This window comes from Drosophila tropicalis, unplaced genomic scaffold (genome assembly GCF_018151085.1).
Source record: "Drosophila tropicalis isolate 14030-0801.00 unplaced genomic scaffold, ASM1815108v1 contig_845, whole genome shotgun sequence".
In the NCBI taxonomy this organism is placed as follows: Eukaryota; Metazoa; Arthropoda; class Insecta; order Diptera; family Drosophilidae; genus Drosophila; species Drosophila tropicalis.
Window position 1 is genome coordinate 6663009 of NW_027173338.1, and position 19472 is coordinate 6682480.

A 19472-nucleotide genomic window follows, 5' to 3' on the forward strand; every position below is an offset into this window, starting at 1 on the left:
TTAATTTAATATATATGTTAATGACTGTGCCGAATTTGATAAAGATCGGGTGACTATATCATATAGCTCCCATAGGAACGATTGGTCGAAAACAGTGACTTTTGTAAATAACTTCGTTACTTTTAACGCGATTGCTTTTAAATTAAACATTTCTTAATTTAATATATATATTAATGACTGTGCCGAATTTGATAAAGATCGGGTGACTATATCATATAGCTCCCATAGGAAAACAGTGACTTATTACAATATCTTCGTTATTTCCTATGATTGTAGGCCTTTCTTTCGCAAGCATAAGCCTTTTTAGATAAAACGTTCTTCCACATTGATGGCTAATAGGTAAGGAAAGAGTTACCAAAAAAGTTGCAAGGGTATACAAACTTTGACGCGGTCGAAGTTAGCCCCGGCCCTCTGGTTTTTTTACTTTTTTGCTTGTTATTATTGTCGCATGTGTTGATGTTGTTGTTGTTGTGCTATTGTGTTTTTTTTTTCTCCCCCACTGACCGTTTTGGTTTTACAACTTTACCTCTTTCGATTGGATAGGTTGGCTGGGGTTAAGTTTGAAAAGCCAATTATGTTATATTTGTTAGAAATAAAGTTCCTTATTCGAGAGTATATTTGGAAGAAAATAGGACTTCACAGGCTTAAGAATAGAAATTCTATGAACTTGAACTACAACCATCCTGCAAAAATAGTTCAAGTTCATAGAAATAGAGATAAAAAAGTTGGAGGAGTTTTATTGGAAATCTACGATTGAATTAACTAACTTAATATGTACCAACTGAAAGACAGTTTAATTACAAATCTGATACGAACGAGAACTCTCACCTAGATAAGACAGAAATTAAGGTTTTACAAAATAGTGTGGCTGCATTTTGGTAATAAAAAATGCCTTAACTCCCCGAATGCATTGAAGAAAGAAGCTTTTTGTAAATGCAATAATTTTACTTGGTATTAAATTGTTTAACATTCATTTATACAGAGCTCTCATATGTGTCAATCAACTTAACACCAATGGCTCAGATTACCATCTGTCTCATCAACTCCATTGATATAAAACCAAAAGGCGCATCATCAATCACAACCGCTCTGCGTGGCTATTAAGTCATCATCAACAGGCCAGAGGCAATTATGTAATACATCCAACAGAAAAAAAAAGAAAAGGAATGAGCATAAAAGCATAAGTAAAGAAACGATGGCTTAATTTTAATGCTCTTGCCTCAGCAGGACAACAGAAATCAATTTCGGTTTTTTGGATGTGAAGGAATGGAAATTATAAAACAAAACGGGATTGATTTTTTTTTTTGTCCCCCTAAAACTAAAAACGACACCAAGTAGGCAATAACAATTTGTGCCTCAAACAACATTTTATGACTTTCCCCACCCCCTCTCTAGAAGTTCTTCTTTCTGTCTCTTTCTGGTTTTGCATGAGGCGCCAGTCAGTCGGCAACATTCAACGACGATGAGTCATCCTTGACTATTTCTTTACATGTCGGCACAATAGCGGCTTATGCTTGTATTGGTAGGAATGGAATTTAATTTTAGCCTTAAAGGTCCTTCTAGGACATACACACAAATATATATTTGTAATGTCTGTATTACATCCCCTCTCTCCCTGTTTCTCTCTCACTCTCTTTATCGTGTACTTACCTAGTCGCTTGGGTCAATCAGTTATGCGATGATTTTATATTTATTTATATTGTATTGGGCTATTAAAACACAATAATCGCTGCAAACAATCAAACACAATCAAACATACATTCACCCACACACACACACATACACACACTCACACATGGACACACATATAAGCGGCGGAATGATTGCGCAATATTCACACAGTCCAGAGAGCACAGCTACAACAACAACAACAACAATGACGACTACGACAAAGGACGGTATTTATTGATTTATTGACAGGGCCTACCTGATACATATATATAAATATATATGTATGTATGTATGTATATACAGTAGGTAGGTACATTTGTATGTATAAAGCGACTGTCGGCATGCGAAACAATGCAAAAGACTTTAGTAAAATTATACAAAGAAAATGCGGGGATAAAAAAAAACAACTGACACGTGTGTGTAATTTTTCAATTGATGTTTTTCAACAGCAATTTTGGCATTTAGATCTATGGGTATCCATAAATCTTCCTTAATTGAGATAGGTAAGACTCTCAATAAGCTTTTAGCCGATTCGAGAATCCAAACAGTAAAATAAGCTTTATATACTTTAGTTGGAGGTTTAGAGGTATCGGTGATATATTCTTGAAGACGTCAAACGCAGAATATGATAAGAGAAAAAGTCCTCCATTTGAGTGTCTCTTATTCGCATAAAAAGTGGAGTAATTGAAAAAGTGTGGCTGAATATTTATAAATGAAAAATCTTCTTTGAGAGTCTTAAATGAAACGGGAGTCCTTTTTCTTCACTTCTGTTTTACTCTAGCAAATTTACTCTCTCAAATAACATTGGCTGCATATTGATAACTGCTAGTTACCATGATTCTAACTGTAACTGTAGAAAATATTCGATCTTTTAGTATACTAAATCTATTGAGAAATTAACAATGCTGCCAACGAGAGGAAGTTTCATGTTTTTTTGCTGCTTTCAATTGGATATTGAATTTCCACTGACAAAGAAAATAGCTCAATTATCATTTGACACATGTCAGAAGGTAAATGTCAACCTGTTAATTCCAATGTGAAAAAGAAAGGTGTTTTTAATTTAAAAGCCACATATAGTTCAGTTACTACATGCTTGGGCCGCATCAAGGTTCTAACCTCGTCATCATCCCTCCCCCTGCCATGTTCCACATCTGCAATATGCTAGTTTTTAATTTGGATTCACTACTGATGCTTCTGGTGATGGTGCTCTTGGTTTGGGTGATGGTCGGGGGAGGACAGACGTTTGTTTCTGATGGTGCTGCTGCCTGCGATGCCTCTAATTGTCAGAGTGCTTTGGGCCACACATGTCTCTGTCTTTTGTAGCTCTTGTGCCCCCTGCCACACCCATTCCATTTTTGCTTGGGTGGTAGTCGCTGATGGTTGCCTTTTTGCTTGGCAAATTAGATTTCCTTGCTGCGAAATTGCAATTCAAAATGCACAAAAAAAGCAGAAACAAAAAACGATAGAAAGGAACAGAATAAGAGTTAGAGGAGCCCATTTCCTTGTCTAAAGGAAATGGGTGTTAAAATGTATATGTATGTGTGATTGGGCGATGTGGAGGAGTGGAAAATTTCAATTTTACTTTTGGCTTGAAATTGGATATTTGCCAAGAAAATAAATAAGCAAACGTTTACTGGTAATTTAAGTGGTTGAAGCACAAAAAAAAATTGTATCCACTCTTTTCAAGTGTAAGCAATTCATTGTAAAATGTTATTAAAAGAAGTTTATAATACAAAAAAATAAATTTAAAAGATAAAAGTTGAAGCTTTTTTGAAGAAAAAAGTAATTTGTAAAGAAAATAAAACTGAAATGAATATTTCTTTCTATTTTAAGTGAGGTTTCATGTTATGAATTAAAAATGTGAAAATAAAAATAAATATTTAACTGCCTTGTACTAAAAAGGATACTATTAGGCCTAATCCTTTCAGTTTTGTTATGCTTAAAAGCTCAATTTATGATAATTGCGTGAATCTATTCAATTTCGCATACTTCATTTAACACATTGTGCTAAGACGAAGAAAGGCAATTAGTTAAATTACAAACACTTTACACAAGGCACAAGCCACCAAAAATTACATTAATAACATTCAAGTTTTTTGTCTCTTTCGCACGCCATCACCCTCTCTCTCTCTCTCTCTCTGTGTGTCTCTGTTTATATATCTATCTTTGTTGCTCTATGCCATTCTGTCTCTAGGCATAAATCAATTAAGATAAATTGCAAAATGAGCTGATGGAACGTCAAGACTGTGTGAGTTTAATGTATGTATCTTGTAGATACAAATGTGTGTTGTGGCAGCTTGTGGCCAGAGATCAGATACAAGTATGTGGCATACATACATAATATGATGAATTGGCCTGTCCCTGCTGCCCCACCCTCCCCTCACACATCCAGCTAGACGCCCACTTCACAATCGCTTCGTCATTCAGTCCATAGTGAAACTCTCCACATGACTTTAACTAAGAAAGCGAGAAAAGAAAGAAACAAATTTGGTATGCGTGTTGCTCATTAACAACAACAAGAAAAAAATGTCCTTGAGAAAAAATACCCACACACATTCAAACAGAAATTTGTGCGTCAATTTCGTTTTCCGTTGCCGTCTTTCAGGCGCCAGCTGGCTGGAAATCAACATTTACATTTGCTGTTAGATTTTACCGTTACAGCTATTAACTGAAATCTTTCTTTCTCCCTCTGCCTCACACTGTGGAATTTAATAAACTTTTATATAATTAATGGACCTTTCTATATAGTAAGCGTATATATATATATATATATATATAAGTATATAATCGGTTAAACGATTTAACATTTGCGTGACGGAATAAATATACAAATTGTATTTGGCTAGCAATTTGCGTTTGCTGCGGCCTTGAAATAAAGTCAAATGTGGCTAAATCCCATGATGAGGATTAGAGTTGGGCCCAACTGGGAATGAGCAAAAGCGGAAAGGCAGACAAATCAGAGCTTCTCTGTATTCTGCGGTGGCTCATTAGGCGGCTCATGTAAGAGCTTAACGAACAGAGGAAATCCTGCTGCAGACAACATCAGAGAGTATCAAAATATTTTCACAGCTTTGGTCCGGCCTAAAGCCTAAATGAATGAGGGTATCCCTCCCCTTTGGGTATTTGCTCGTAGGTATTTACGGTTAAACAAAAATCACATCATTAAAAGAAAAGTCAGATACCACATAAGGATTAGGAGAGTCATTGTAGTAAAGAAAATGGAGATGAAAATATAAGCAGTTCAATAAACACCAAAGTCCATATCAAAGCCTGATCAACAACTTTTTCTAAAACCAAAAGACTTGCAACAATGTGTTTTTCCGGAAATTTTAGGAGTCCTGTTCAATCCTCCTGTGTTAAATGTAAAGTGAAGCTATTAATAGCAATCACAGTTGACCAATAATGAACTTAGTTTCTTGGACCCTTGATTCAAATATTTCAATGTTGGAAAGCAGAGTTAAAAGAAATACTTATCGACTTTAGAGATTAGAGATTGATTACAATAATATTTTGCTGAAAAGTTTTTTCTTATTCCTGACCAAGTAATCCTTTGTATTACCTAATATAGATATGTAACAAAGGAAACCGCTTTACATTTGTAAGATTAGCATAACACAAAAAAGTCATTCATTTTGCCTGCCATTATTATTATTAGCATAAGTATTATACCTTTATCCCAGTCTCCTTTTGTCCTTTTCCTGCCCCAACTGCCTGGTTCTGTTCCTCTCGTGACTTTTAATGCCTTGAAATATATTTCAATTACAATTGTGCTACGTGGACCTAAATATGTATGCCATATAATAATGGATATACGATTGTAAAATTGTCATTGTCTGGCTTGGTCGCGTTGCCATAGATTTTCATAAGCCGCTGACATTTTAAAGCTTCAGCAAGCCATAGGCAAAAATGGAACAGTAAATGAGAAAGAAAAGAGGAGAGACTCAAAATAGAATGGGAGAGAGAGAAAGAAGGATTAACAATAGTCGTAAATAAAGCGTACAGTTTCAGGGTACAGTTTGCCTGAAAACATTTAATTATTCTTCTTTTTTTTTCATGCTCGTCCTCATGTGTTTGGTATTTCTTGTTTTTGCTTTTGCTGCGGCTTTTCCACAAACTGTCAAAATTTGACAAACTCTCTTGTACCATGTAGAATGGACTGCATCATGATGATGTCCTTTTCGTTCCTTTCCTATACATACATATATACTCTGTGTGTTATGTTGTGGCTGTGGCAGCTTTTTACACGCTCTGTTTTCATTTCCTGGGCCGGGCTCAACACCTTTTTCATGTGACATGTGTGTGTGTGTACTTTTTTTTTATGGACGGCTTTTTCCAACAAACTGTCAAACAATCATAAATAATGCCTGAGGGGGATATTATCCACTGGTGAGTCCCTGGTGTGTAATTTTCTTTCGCTTTTAAACACATGAAACATTTTAAAAATTAAATCTCTTATAGCCAAAGGCATCAGCTTTGACTTTGCACTGCAAAGACAAATGAAATAAACTGAAGAAATTCCACAAAAATTAACAAGAAAAAAGTTGGAAAGCAAGAATTATATTCTCCCGGCCTCTCGGCAATATGAAAAATCCAATTTAACCGCAATTCTTTCTCTTTAAATTGATTTTTAAAATAGAATGTGCTGTCAGAAAATTGTTAGAAAGATACGCTTAGAAATAAATGCATTAGTTTTGTGATAGAAAAAATTAGAATCATTGAATAAGGAAATCAATTCTAAATTCTGTGTTATTAGCAGAATAAACATTCATAATTTTCTGTTATTAGTTTATATTTGTTTTAAACTTCACAGGAGGAACATTTACTTGGGGACATGATTAGGCATATTTAGGATAACTTTGCATGTTTACTAAGGTCTTAAAGGTACATCGGCGCAATCACGTCAACATAGATTAGGACCAGTTAAATTAGTTAGTTAGTAAGACTTTTAACAAGTATTCAGTACAGGTATGAGCCACTTCAATAATCCACTTAACAAAAGTATTGAATTGTATATTCATACTTAAACGTTAAAATAAATACAAAGCCAACTAAAAAACTTATTTGGTGACCTGTTAATTCTACCAATGATTAAATATGCATTTTTGAATATATCAAATAGTTTTATTTCACCATTAAAAAAATTGATGTTTATTCGTCACGTAGAAGACAAATTAAAAACAAAATCGTTCATTGTATTACTCCATGTCATGGTATTTTCTTTTTCACTGCACAAAGCAATTTGACTACATTTTTATGCTTTACTATCGGATACTTTGTCTAACCTTCAACCACGGCTTCACACCCCAACCCAGAGAACATAACTCTAGCGAGCTTGGCAGTCGGGCAAAAGCTAATCAAATTTCTTTAGTTTCTATATGGTTTGGCAGGAGGCAAACTCCGAGAAACTTTTTAACTCGGTTGGCAAAGCCACAGCTGCTGCTGTTGCCTGCCGCCTTGCTACCATTTTCTTGGTTACGTTGAACTATGTGGGGCACTCTGTCACGTAATGGGCACATTTTTCCATATTATCCAGAAGGATAGGAGGCTTTTCGCTACTCGCTATTCTTCTCTTCCTTTGGTTTTCTTCATCATTGTTTTGTCTTTCGGCATGTTGCTCACGTAACAGACGCATACATAACATTACTTAATTTTCATTTCTTTTGTTGCTTGTACTTCAGTTCCACCCACACGAAGCCAACAACAAATTAATGAAGTTGCATATTTTGGTGACTTTTTTTCCATCTGCGGGTCCTTTCTTTCTCTCTCTCTCTCTTTTTACTGATTCCCTCATTGACATGCTCTAGGAGTATCCTGCACTTTAAACATTTAAATATGTCGTCAGGGTTTCAGCTGATAAAAATGATGAACGCATGACAGTCATACTGCCCGCCCAAGTGAAGTACGGAATTGTCAGGGCCAGTTGCCAGTTTGTGTGTCATCATCAGTCAATGACTTTGCCCGGCCAGATGCGGATGTCAGCCGGGCTTAACGAATGGCAAAAGATAAACTGTGAACTATATACATATGCCAGGTTGTTACTGCAGGCATTGACTTTTCATTTCGTGTCCCTTTTGTGGCCATTGTTGTTTGCGCCAGACTGAGCTTTTATAATTGAATGAAAAGGAATGAAATTGGATATTTCAATCAAATTCCTGCAAAGATTTCAGAGCAATCGTTCCATTTTTTTCTAAAAATTTTTTACTCACAAAAATATGCAATAGTTTTACGTTACAAAAGAAGAATTCAATTCAAAAACAAACAAAATAATTGACATTTTTTGTCTGTTTGTGACATTGATTAGTTTTAGTTTTAAAACATTTTAAATTGTCTATTTTGTTTTTCAAATACTTTTCAAACTTTAACGTTTCATTTAAGTTCTTGTCTAATTTGCTATGTAAATTACCTCTGGCAATTGATTTTTGGAATACTTATTTGTGAGGAAACATTGAAGTAATATTTATGTTTGTCTTTTAATGATATTGAGCAAACAAAAAGTAGGCAACTTAAATAATATTTAAAGAATTAGAAGAACTACTTGTTTTACTTTTAAATATTTCTTAGTATTATAATTAAATATTGATGTTTCTACTTACAAAGTTGTTACAGACAACTAAGATTGAAGATGGCTTTTGAATATGAAGTATCTTAGCATCAGTTTCTTGGTTTTTTATTAAGTATACGTACATTGTATATACGGAAACTTAAGTCCTTTACAAAATACAACATAAAGTAAAGAATGTGAAGATAATAATTCACACATTAGTTTTTAAACCTAAATGGAATATATCGATGTACAATAAAAACATTTCTAATTTAGTTTACTTAATTAGAGTTTAAATACAAGATATGAAACCATAAGACGTGCATGTTATTACTTTAGCTTAGTCAGTCATATTATCTAAGACCCTTCAGGGTTTTTATTCATCAAACTCCATACAGAAACTTGATGAAATTTTAAACTTTTCTGCGAAAGTATGTAGACGGAATAACACAGCCCGAAATGCATAAATCCATTTGTCTCACTAAACTTTACCATAAATTTTATCAAAAAGAACAACTTGAAGTTATGACTAAACCAAATAGGAGGAAAAACAGAAAACTGGCAACGCACATTAGTTGCACAAATATTCCACAGAGGGGTGAGGAGTGAGAAAGGGAGTGGAGTCTGGTTGGAGGACAGAAATGACATATGCATGGCATATGCTAAAGTCAGAATTTCTCTTATCCAACCCATCTCACCCAATGCCAAGCACCACCCCAGTTGGTGCCGTTCCTGTACAGACCATCTCCCGTTCTGTTGGTAATTCTCTTTTATAACCAAATCCCTAGTCCTGTCGGCATTGCCTGACTGGATGGCTGGCTGGCTGGCTGCCTGGCTACGTGCTTCTATTCCACTGTCTGCTCTCGCTTAATGCAATTTTCTTCAACTTCAACTCATCTCTCAAACGACCCCGGCTCTTTTCTCTTTTACAGCTAACATTTCCTATTCACGGTAACGTCGGAGGCTTTTTTTCTTTTTCGATTTTTTTATTTTATTATTTTCGTTTTTTTTATTTTACGCTTTTGGTTCTTTGTTTGCGCGTAAATTGCATTTGCACTATTTTTGTTTCTTTTTCTTTCTTTTTTTCTGTCTTGTTCGGTTAGCCAAAGAACGATAGGAGGACGAGTGGAGTAGAGTGAGAGGAGGAAAAGGACTTTCTATATGTATGTGTATGTGTGTAGGTACAGTCGCTCATGTCAAATGTCAACGGTTTTGTCTCTTGAGAGGCCCCTCACGGAATACTGTTAAATAATTCATGCATGCATTTTACCCACTCTCCGTCTGTTGTTGTTGCTCTATCTCACCCGCTCCACAATCAAACACTTCACACAACAATGACACTGACATTCGCATATTACGCTCGTTTGTTTAGACAACAGAAGTGTGTTGTGGCAAGAGGAGGATGTAGAAGAAAGAAACTCAATGTTGGCAAGGCGAGAGAGAGAGGGAACTATTGGGGATGTCATGATAAATGTTTAAACAGCATTCCCAGCTAAATGCAACGACACTCAATTTTTGTTAGCTGCGTTTGTGATTCGTTGAGATTAATGGTTTGCTTAGTTAGCTCAACCAGAGGAAGGATAAGAGGGGGCAAAGAGAATGCCAAAGTGCTTGGAGAAAAGCAAAGGAGAAAGAGAGAGAAAGAGAAATGTGAAATTGACCTTGACAGCAACTGAAATTCAACTTTTAGCCAAGTTCAGTTAAAGTCTTACACATGGAATTAAGCACTAAAAAACGAGTTTTTGCCACTAGAAAATCGAATGCGAACTGTTCTTTAAATCATTAATAGAAAAAGCATAAGCATGTTGAATTAGCTATAGAACCAAGTCTTATTATGATCGGAAGTGAATATATAACGAGTACTAATGAGTATCTAAACTAGTAACCTTGAGAAGTTATGATTGAATCAAATAGATGTTAATGAGTAGTATAATTCAACTTTAAAATAATAAGATCTATTCATTCAATTCCAAAAGAAAACTCTTTCCATATAGTTAAATGTAAACTGAAAATCAGTTTTAATCGGTATTTTATATAGGTTTTAGGGTTCGAAATAAGGTTTTACGATCTTTAACCTTCATTGACCTTTTTGGGTTTTAAATTTCATTTTGAAGCTTTTAACTTAAAGCCAACAGATGATCAAATAATTCTCAGTTAATTGAGTACTTTACTTAAAACGTTATCACATTTTAATCAAAGTACTTGAGATTACTGTATAAAGCCAGCCAAATTATTAGATAATTTGTACCAATTTTGTCTTTAAACAAATTATAAAAGCTAACAAAATTTGTTTTTTTTTTATGGTGGGTAAACTGTTGGCGCCTGCCCTCCATTATGTGCCCCATATATATTTTTTTGGGATGTCTGGCTTGTTTTGAAAAGCCTTCAGCCTTTTGCTATTGCCATACGCCTTACTGCACATCTAATTATAAAATTATGCTTAATCTAGCATAAAATGGTGTCGCCGTTGTACATATATATATATATATGTATGCTATAGAAAAGGTCATGGGCAATATTTTAACCGCCCTTCTATATAATCATTATAAGTAATTTCGTTTATCAGCTGATGTCACAGTTGCTGTTGTTGTTGTTGTTGTTGCATCTTAATGAGAAGTGGAAGTTGTCAAGACAACAAGCAAACCACAAGCCAAAAAGTTTCATATCTCTCCATCCAAGTCGCGAACATGGTTGGGAGAGTGGTTGTGGGTGGTGCTCGTTGGCCGGTCTGAGTCTGAGGCAGGCCCCCATAAAAATGAATGTTAATTTCTAATGAAAGGCGAGGCTTAAACGTTTGCCACCACAAAAAGTTTATGCACAACTGTCATTAAATATCAAAAATAATGACAACAAGGAGACTTTTCGGAAATGTTAACCACAACAAGAAGAAGAGGTCTGGACTTCAGACAGACTTCTTGTTGTTAGTTTGACTTTTATTTAATTACCACAAAATGATGCAGAAAACTTTACAATGCCATCATAGTCGGTCAGCTCCATTCCGTCTCTCTTTAAAGAAAATCTTGATTGCCATTCCTTTTTTTTTTTTCTTTGGGGTTTTCTTCGTTTGTTCATCCCTTTTTTGGCATCTTTCTGAACGTGTTTCAATAAAAATTCAATGTTATTACCCAGATTTTTTTGCGACAAAAATAAACAGTGCAACAACAACAGAAAATGAGAATTTAAAGAAAACAAAAGATTAGAGAACTAAAAGAAGACAATGTATTACCCTGTAGAAAGATTAGATATGTGGAGAATTCGGTTCAATCTTTTCTAAACCACTTTCTAGTCCTCAAAAGTTAAAGCCCTTTATCAGATCTCCATTTGGTAAACATTTATTGTCTGAAATCGTTCTGAAAATGTGATTCTTTCTATATTTGTTTACCCAAAATTGATGGTCATAAATCGATTTGGCAATTAGCGATGCAAGATAACTGCCTAATAATTGCTGCTGCCATTTATTATTATGAAGGTTTGTCTACTGCCACCAGACGGCTATATATTAGTCTATGTACTAAAAATAAGAAGTCTGTGGGTTGTCTTAAAGTCAAAATTAACTAGATTTTTCCATATGAAAAAAATGGACTCGTTCTGCTGAAATGCCAAATATACCCTTTTATCCCATTCAATTGTATGACATTGTATATAGTCGCAAAAACCCTAGTACACAGCTGCTTGAAATGAGGCTTTTCTCGTCCTTTTTTGTTGTTGGCCTTCCTCTTTCCTTTTTAACTTACCAACACTCTTCATTTGCATATGTAAATTCTTTTGTGGCATCTTTTAGGCGCTCGTTTGAAATTTTTTTTCCAAAATCAATATTTATATTTAGAAATGCTGTTAGTGTTATATATATTGGTTTATTAGACAAATATTTTGCTTTATGTATCACAAACTTTAAGCTGCATAAATGTTTGAACAATCTATGTAAATTTCTAATGTTTTCGTTTCCATTTTGCATGAAATTGTTTATATTTTCAACCACTTTTATTTTATGATAAGTCTGCAATTTTAAGTGGAATAAAATTAACAAACGCAAACAAATACCATACACTCTCAAATATATATACAGTTTGTTCCATTGTGGTTTTTATTATTTTACCGACAAAAAGGTAAAATGCATTCAATTAATTAAACGAGAAATGGTATATGAGCTTTGCCAAATAAACAACGGTTGCCAAAATGTTTTCTTTGCATATGAATATAAAACGAATACCAACCTTTCTATAAACTAAACTAACTTTTTCTTTAAACTAACTCTTTAACATGCTTTCACTATGGCACACAAATACAGTATCGAGAAGATCTGCGCCAATAAAAAAAAATAATAAAATACGCTCCAAGCAGCCGCGACTCAACAAGAAAGTCAAATTTATAAGTAAGTAAACAAATTAATTAATCCAGAAATTATTAAAACACATAACATATGCCAACAAATAATTTGAACGGAGTTAAAAGCAGTCTAAAATATCAAAGAAGTTAAATTCGGCTATGCCGAAGTTTATATACCCTTGCAGTCCTTGACAATAATAATTTCACATGTTCAAAATTTCTTTTCTGCAACTCAATTCATTAATATACAAACAAAACAATTTTACTCTTCATACTATGTACAATTTGTTCTTCTTCTTCCCTCATTCCCTAAGCAAAGCAACGCACGCATACACATACAGTTTATGTAGCGTTGCGTCTGTGTGTGTATGCATGTGCTCTGTTAACAGATGGTGACGTAGTAGGCAGCAAGCAGAGCTGCCGGCAGCGATTGAACCGATTTATATAGACTGTAACTTGTGTTCTATTTATCCGATCAGGGTCAAATTTTGGGATCTGAGATTTTATATCAAATTCTATTATATTGGTAAATTTCATGGGGATACTCCAATTTTTGCAAAAATTTTTGTTCCAGAGCTATATGATATAGTAGTCCGATCCCAAAGATTTTCATACTTTATCTCACCCGGGTAAAAAAAAAGCTCCCAAAAAAAATTTCATCCCGATAGCTCTTAAGATGGCTGAGTAAAACGCGTACGCACCGACGGACAGACGGACAGACGGACAGACGGACAGACGGACATGGCTATATCGACTTAGCTTCTCATGCTGATCAAGAATATATATACTTTATGGGGTCGGAAACGTCTCCTTCTGTGCGTTACAAACATCTGACCAATTTTATAATACCCTCTGCAAGGGTATAAAAAGACATTCTTAAATAACTCATAAATATAAGTTCTACACAATATCAAAAAGTGAACATTATACTTAAGGAACTAACCAATTGCTAAGACGAAAGATCATTCAAATTCAATTTCAATGTCAACATAAATAATGTCTAACTGAATCAATGAAATTTCTTTAACAAATCTCTTATAAATAATAAAACATGATTTCGATTTAGTCGATGTAAAGGACAGTCCCCTACATCAGTAAATAACGAGTACCTATAAATCAGTAAGTGACAGTGACTTAAATATGTAAAAGAGACTCCTGGCATGAACTTCAAATTACAGAGAGCCTTTGAATTTAATGAGATTTATTTATATTCCTACGCCTAAAAATAGGCAACTGTATTTATATACAAATATAAAGGAATTGCGTTAGTCTTTTTTTATTTTCCCTACAGTTTTTTTTTTCTCTTTTGTTCCTAATTGCATGATGGACGAAGTTGTCTACTCTCTTGATAGGATCAAATGAGACATTGAAACTGTCTGATGGGCAATACGTGATCTGGAACTTTTGCGTATGTCCAGGCAAAACGAAGAACTATGAAAAGGCAATTTAGTAGGTACATGGTAACGTTTGTGGACAGGTGGAAAAGGCACAACGCAATAGCGATAGAAAGAGAAGTGAGCGAAAGGAGAGAGAAACGAAAAGTAAAACAAAATACGAAAAACCAACACAGAACACCAACAAGCCAGAGATTCCCTTAAGGGAGACAACAGTATGAACAGCAAACTAAAGCCGACCCAGGAGCAGGGAGTGAAACGCCCCTGGCCAAAGTGAGTCATTCGCTAGAGCCCTCTCTCCCTACCTAAGCTACCTTTTGCCTTCTCCTCGTTTTCTTTGTGGTGGGTTCTCCCATGACTTTTTGTTGCTTACATTTTGTGAGGTAATAAAATGTCAAAATCGTCTGGACGGCGCCATGGAAAATGAAGTAGATTTAGCCGCACACATACACACACACATACATGCATACAAACAGGGAGGCGACTGGTGCAGACTGAAACATTGGGAGCTTACCACACGGGGCGTATACGTGTTAGATTCTACCTTTCTCTCTTGGTATGTTGTTTTTTCTTTTTCTTTCTTTTTTTAATACGTGAAGCGTATTAAATTAATTTGTTGTTATTTTTGCAACATTTTAAATACATTGTTGCGATTTTTTTTGTTTATATGTATTTGGTCTTTTAGTTAGTTGGGTAAGCTGATATCTATATATACTTATTTAGGGAGTTTCGCTCAGTTAATTGCCTGACCAGGATGACAAAAGTTTTTCATTTTGCGGTCAGTTGTAATTAAGAAATCTCTAGATATAAGTACATATAGAGCTTGGGAATGAGTTTGTAAAGTTGAGTTTATTTTTGTGGATTATCTCTGTGGGGGTAATTTGAGAATGAGCAAACGATGAACGATAAAATAGGGGCGAAATGAAAACAACTCTGACTTTTAGGTACCTTAGACCTTTAGGAAATTTTAACTTCTAATTACAATAATTCGAAAAGACAAACAATTTGGATTTAAAAACAAGCTCGACCCGTGGCCAAAACGGGTTGACAAGCGGTTAGATCATTATTAAATGAAAATAGATATACAAACCACAAAAACCAGACATTTTTTTTAAATATATGTATTGTTTAGTGTTTGGGGGTTTTTTTTTGTCAGACTTAATTAAAGTTGCAACTCCAATTAAGTTTATATCTAGATTACAGATTAAGATATAATAAATCACTTTTATTGGACAAAAACATGACTTGAACACGAAATTCCCCTAAGAAGATATCTTTAGTTATTCTTATGTCATTAACTCCGCCATTATTTGAGAATATGTAAAAGACGTTGACAATAGGGAGTAACACTTAAGTAGCAACTTGCTTAAGGCACTATATCTTAACCAATCAATGAAATCGATTCCTAGAATTTAACTGTAATTACATGTAGAAATTTCTCAATAAAGAACCTGAAAAAGAGAGACTTAATATGGGTTACACCTGAAATCAATAATTTTCTTTTTTAGTTTATGTTGGTAGAGTATTATATACATAGTACCAGTGGTAGTTCAAATCCGATGAATGTTATGGAAAATCTACTATAAAAGGGCTAAACAACAATCCTAAGTGACTTAAATGAACCAAAGCAAGTCTCTTAGTCACTTCTAATTTAATAATAATGGAATAATCTCTCCTCATCTTCTAATGCACTTTTTCCATAATTCATACAAAACTATTTTTTCACTGAACCAGTTCACCCCACTTCCACGTCTTGTGTTCAAATAGCCACTTAAAGTTGGCCAAGAAAACTAGTTAAGATAAATCTTTTATTTTTTCCCCTTACTTTTTCATATTGACAACCCTCATTTTTACTTTTTCCTCCCTTTTTTTTTGGCATTAACTTTTCCATCAGTTCTTATTTATATTCTTTCTACAATTTTTTTTTGTTCCCTCACACTTTAATGACTTTTACGCGAGAAGGGTTTTTGGTGCTTTCAGTCTTTGGGAAATTAATGAACTTCTGGGTCGAAATAGAAACTCAACTGAACTGAAAGTCTGACAGACAAAAAAGAGTGTGATAATTGGCTGAATGCCATAATGAATATGAATCCTTAGAATAGTTGAGTTGGGGAGGAGCCAAAAAAAAGTTCTGATTAGAAAATTCATTGGCGTTTTTTCTGCAACGTTTCAGCACTTCAAAGTGAATGCAAAAGCAAAAAGTGCGTTGGCGCAGAAGTGACCTTTAAAAATTTATGCTTAGATGGAAACAGTTGAAAATGCATTAATTTTGATTTGTGGCTCGCAAAAGTATGCTATGAAAAACTAATTAGCTAAGTGTTAAATGATAAAATGCTTCGGATTGTTGAGTAATTAATATACATATTAATCCAATTGATTATGAGAAATGTTTTATAATATAGAAAAACTAAAACAACAACTAATACTGATTAAAATTATTATTTGACTGTTTTTTGAAAAGTGTCAATTTAAGTAAGATAGATTTTGCATTTGAAAACTTCTGGCACAAATCATAATTAAATTAATTGCCAAAAGTTCAATGCTAAACCAAAATCTCATATTAATATCCACATATGTATGTATTTATACACACAGACAGAAACAAGTATATTCCATTAAGTGTAAATGTGGTAGAAAATTTGTATTCAAAATTATCAACTAAACTTTGCCGGCAAACAGTCTCCCCCTCTATGTTGTCTCTGCCCCCCCACTTTTATCCTGACTGACAATTAATTTTTGTAGATTTAAATTAGTTGCCGCATGCGTGTGTATATGTATTCGGGTGTGTGTGTGTGATTCTGTGTGAGGGCTCATTAAATATTTACATCAAAAATTGAGCACTAATTAAAAGCTAATTAAGTTAGCAACGCGGCATAATCATAATAAAATCCCCCCTACAAAAAAAAGACAGCATAAAATATAATTTCGCACTGGTATAAAATAATGAAATGAAATTCTTATTTATATTTTTGTGCGTAAAATCAATAAATAGCACTCAATTTACAATTAAAAATTAATAACAGAAATAAATGCATATTTGTTTATAGATCTGTTGATATTTATACAACTCCGGGGGTGAAGTTCAAGAAGGGAAACAATCCGTTTCGGTTAACAATTCAATTTACTTACTCATTTTTAATTAACACATTTCATTTTTGCCTTTAATTAAATTCGCGCAACAAAATTGTTTCATATATGTTTGTTGAGAAATGCAATTAAAAACGGAAGCAAGTCAATTAAAAATGGTGAGAATTTCCAGAAGTTTGTCTCTCTCCCTCTCTCTTTCTCTCTCTGACTCTATTTATTTTCTTTCTCTACGTTTGTCTCATTCATTCGCTGGTTATTTTGAGTTTTTGCAAGAGTTTTGCTTTCTAACAGCAAACAAACAGAAATGGCGCAAAAATACAGAGAGAGAAAAACCAAAAATGCAAATAGATATTCTAAATTCCACTTTATTGGCTTGACTTAACGACTGTCAGATACCCTGAACTCTTTTAAATAACGCACAAGAATAAAAATATTAACTATGAATACTAAAACTTATAATGCCGACAAATCTGATGAATAAACTTTAAAGTACTTAGAGAAGAATTAGAAGATTGGGAATAAAAAGTTATACGTATTCCAATATACTCTTAGCTCTAAAGCTCACAGCATTCCGCAAATTGTATCCATTAAAAAAACTTTTAACAAAATGGCTCTAGCCTTGAGTGGGTGGGTTTCTTTTTTTTTTTTTTTTGTTTCTATTTTATTTTTTAAGCGGATATAGTGAAATATTGTTTATGATGACAAATTGCCGAGAGGACAAAATAGTTTATTGTTGCTGCTGTTGTTGTTGTTCGTACAGAGAGCATTAATCTTTATTGCCGACTTCTGGCGAAAAGCCAAAGTAAATAAAAGGGACTTCAGACGGGACAAGAACTCGGACAGCGAAGGATTGAGAGAAAACAGAAAAATAGCATCAGCTAATAGAGTGTCGACGGCAAAAGACAAAATAAAAGATGGCCAGTAACGGGAAAATTATAGTAAAAATTAATTAAATTATGGAAATCTGTTTTCTTTTAATTTCGTATTATCATTTTTGACTGAGGAAAATGAAAGCAATCCGAATAGTGTGCTTACTATGGGTAAAGAGTTTAATTTCAGGTCTGGACAAAAAATAGAAAGGTCAAGAACAATTAAGAGAAATGTTGAACAATAAACTAAATTGTCATTTTACAATCACTGTTTAAAATGTTAAATTTATCTTTGGAGATTACATTGTTAAAAGAGATTTTGATGAATAAGTTAATGAATTTGTGATAAGTTGAGTGATTGTGAGAGCTGAAGCCTTTTCTTATTAAATACCTTTCTTCTAGAAGTTAAATAGAATAATCCTAGTTACCAATAGTCAATTTAATTTTACGTTTGAAATACTCAAACGTCACTTGATGTATTTCAAAGTTATAGTAGATAAATTCTTACCATAAAATCTAACTTACAAAGAAGTCAGAGCAAGTCATTAATAAAGTTAAAGTAAATAACCAAAGCAAAATCCGATTATAAAATATTTCGGATTTTGTTGGTTTGCGACAATATTCTAGCAGATGTGTATATGTATAACTAATCAAATTAGGGCCAACCAATCAGATGGGCTATTTGTAGGGAAATCAATGTCTAATTTGCCTTAACCTAATGGGCTGCTTGCTTGCTGGCTAGCTGCTTATGTAGATGTGAATTTGACCCTTGGGGGGTCAGTTCGGAGGAAGCTGACTTAGCTTTTTGGCCATTAGCATAAATAATTCCGCCTCTTTGCTTATTACTATTATTGTTGTTTCTATTATTACTATTATTATTATTGAATTCGAATTCGCATTCAGCAAATTTCCACATAATAATAGTAGAGCAAAAACAAAACTCAAACGAGCGAACGAAAAAGACTTGCGAACAATTTCGGGAGCCAAGCAAAAGGCAAACAATTGGCAATATTTGTGTGTTGTTTCCTGTCTATCGTCGCTTCACTCCTCCTGCCGCAGTCGAAAAAGAACAAATTTGCTATGCAAATGATGACAGACCAATTCGTGGCAGGAATATGGTTTAGTGTGGAAAGGGGGGAGGAAGGACTTATTGTGAAAGGGAAGGCTAAGAGGAATTCGCTGAATGTGTTATTCTGACACAAACATGCTGGATTGCTGGAATATGCAGCTGCTGCTGATGCTGTTGCGTTTGCTGTGAACATGGCAAGCATTTTAGCCAAAAACTAGCCACGACCCACCAGCCGACCCTCCCAACCCCCTGCTAACATATCATGGTCCCCCGCCCGCCGCTCATTCTTTATCCAAATACTCTTGAACAACCAAACCCCGCTAGCTCTTAATGCATAATTGAAGTTTTATGTCCGAAAGTTTTCCTGGCCTCTGAAAATGTTCAAAATACATGTACACATACATAGATTCATATGTATACGCATGCAAACAAGAGCCAACCAGACAGAAGGGAGGGAAAAATGAAAGGGCGGGCGAGAATGAAAACAAATATGCTTGGCCAAAAAATTAAAATAG

At 34.3% G+C, this 19472-nt stretch overlaps 1 protein-coding gene across 3 annotated transcripts in view; it reads left to right on the forward strand.

The window, feature by feature from the left end:
- The window catches only part of stai (stathmin), an 82952-nt gene that overhangs the window by 37558 nt on the left and 25922 nt on the right, over positions 1 to 19472 (forward strand). For 2 of the 3 annotated variants that reach the window (XM_068294940.1, XM_068294938.1), the window contains exon 2: positions 12501 to 12584. The exons of the other annotated variant lie outside the window; for it this stretch is intronic. In XM_068294940.1, coding sequence (XP_068151041.1) covers positions 12501 to 12584 — 84 coding nt within the window. The remainder of the gene's footprint in view (positions 1 to 12500; positions 12585 to 19472) is intronic. 3 annotated transcript variants of the gene reach the window in all.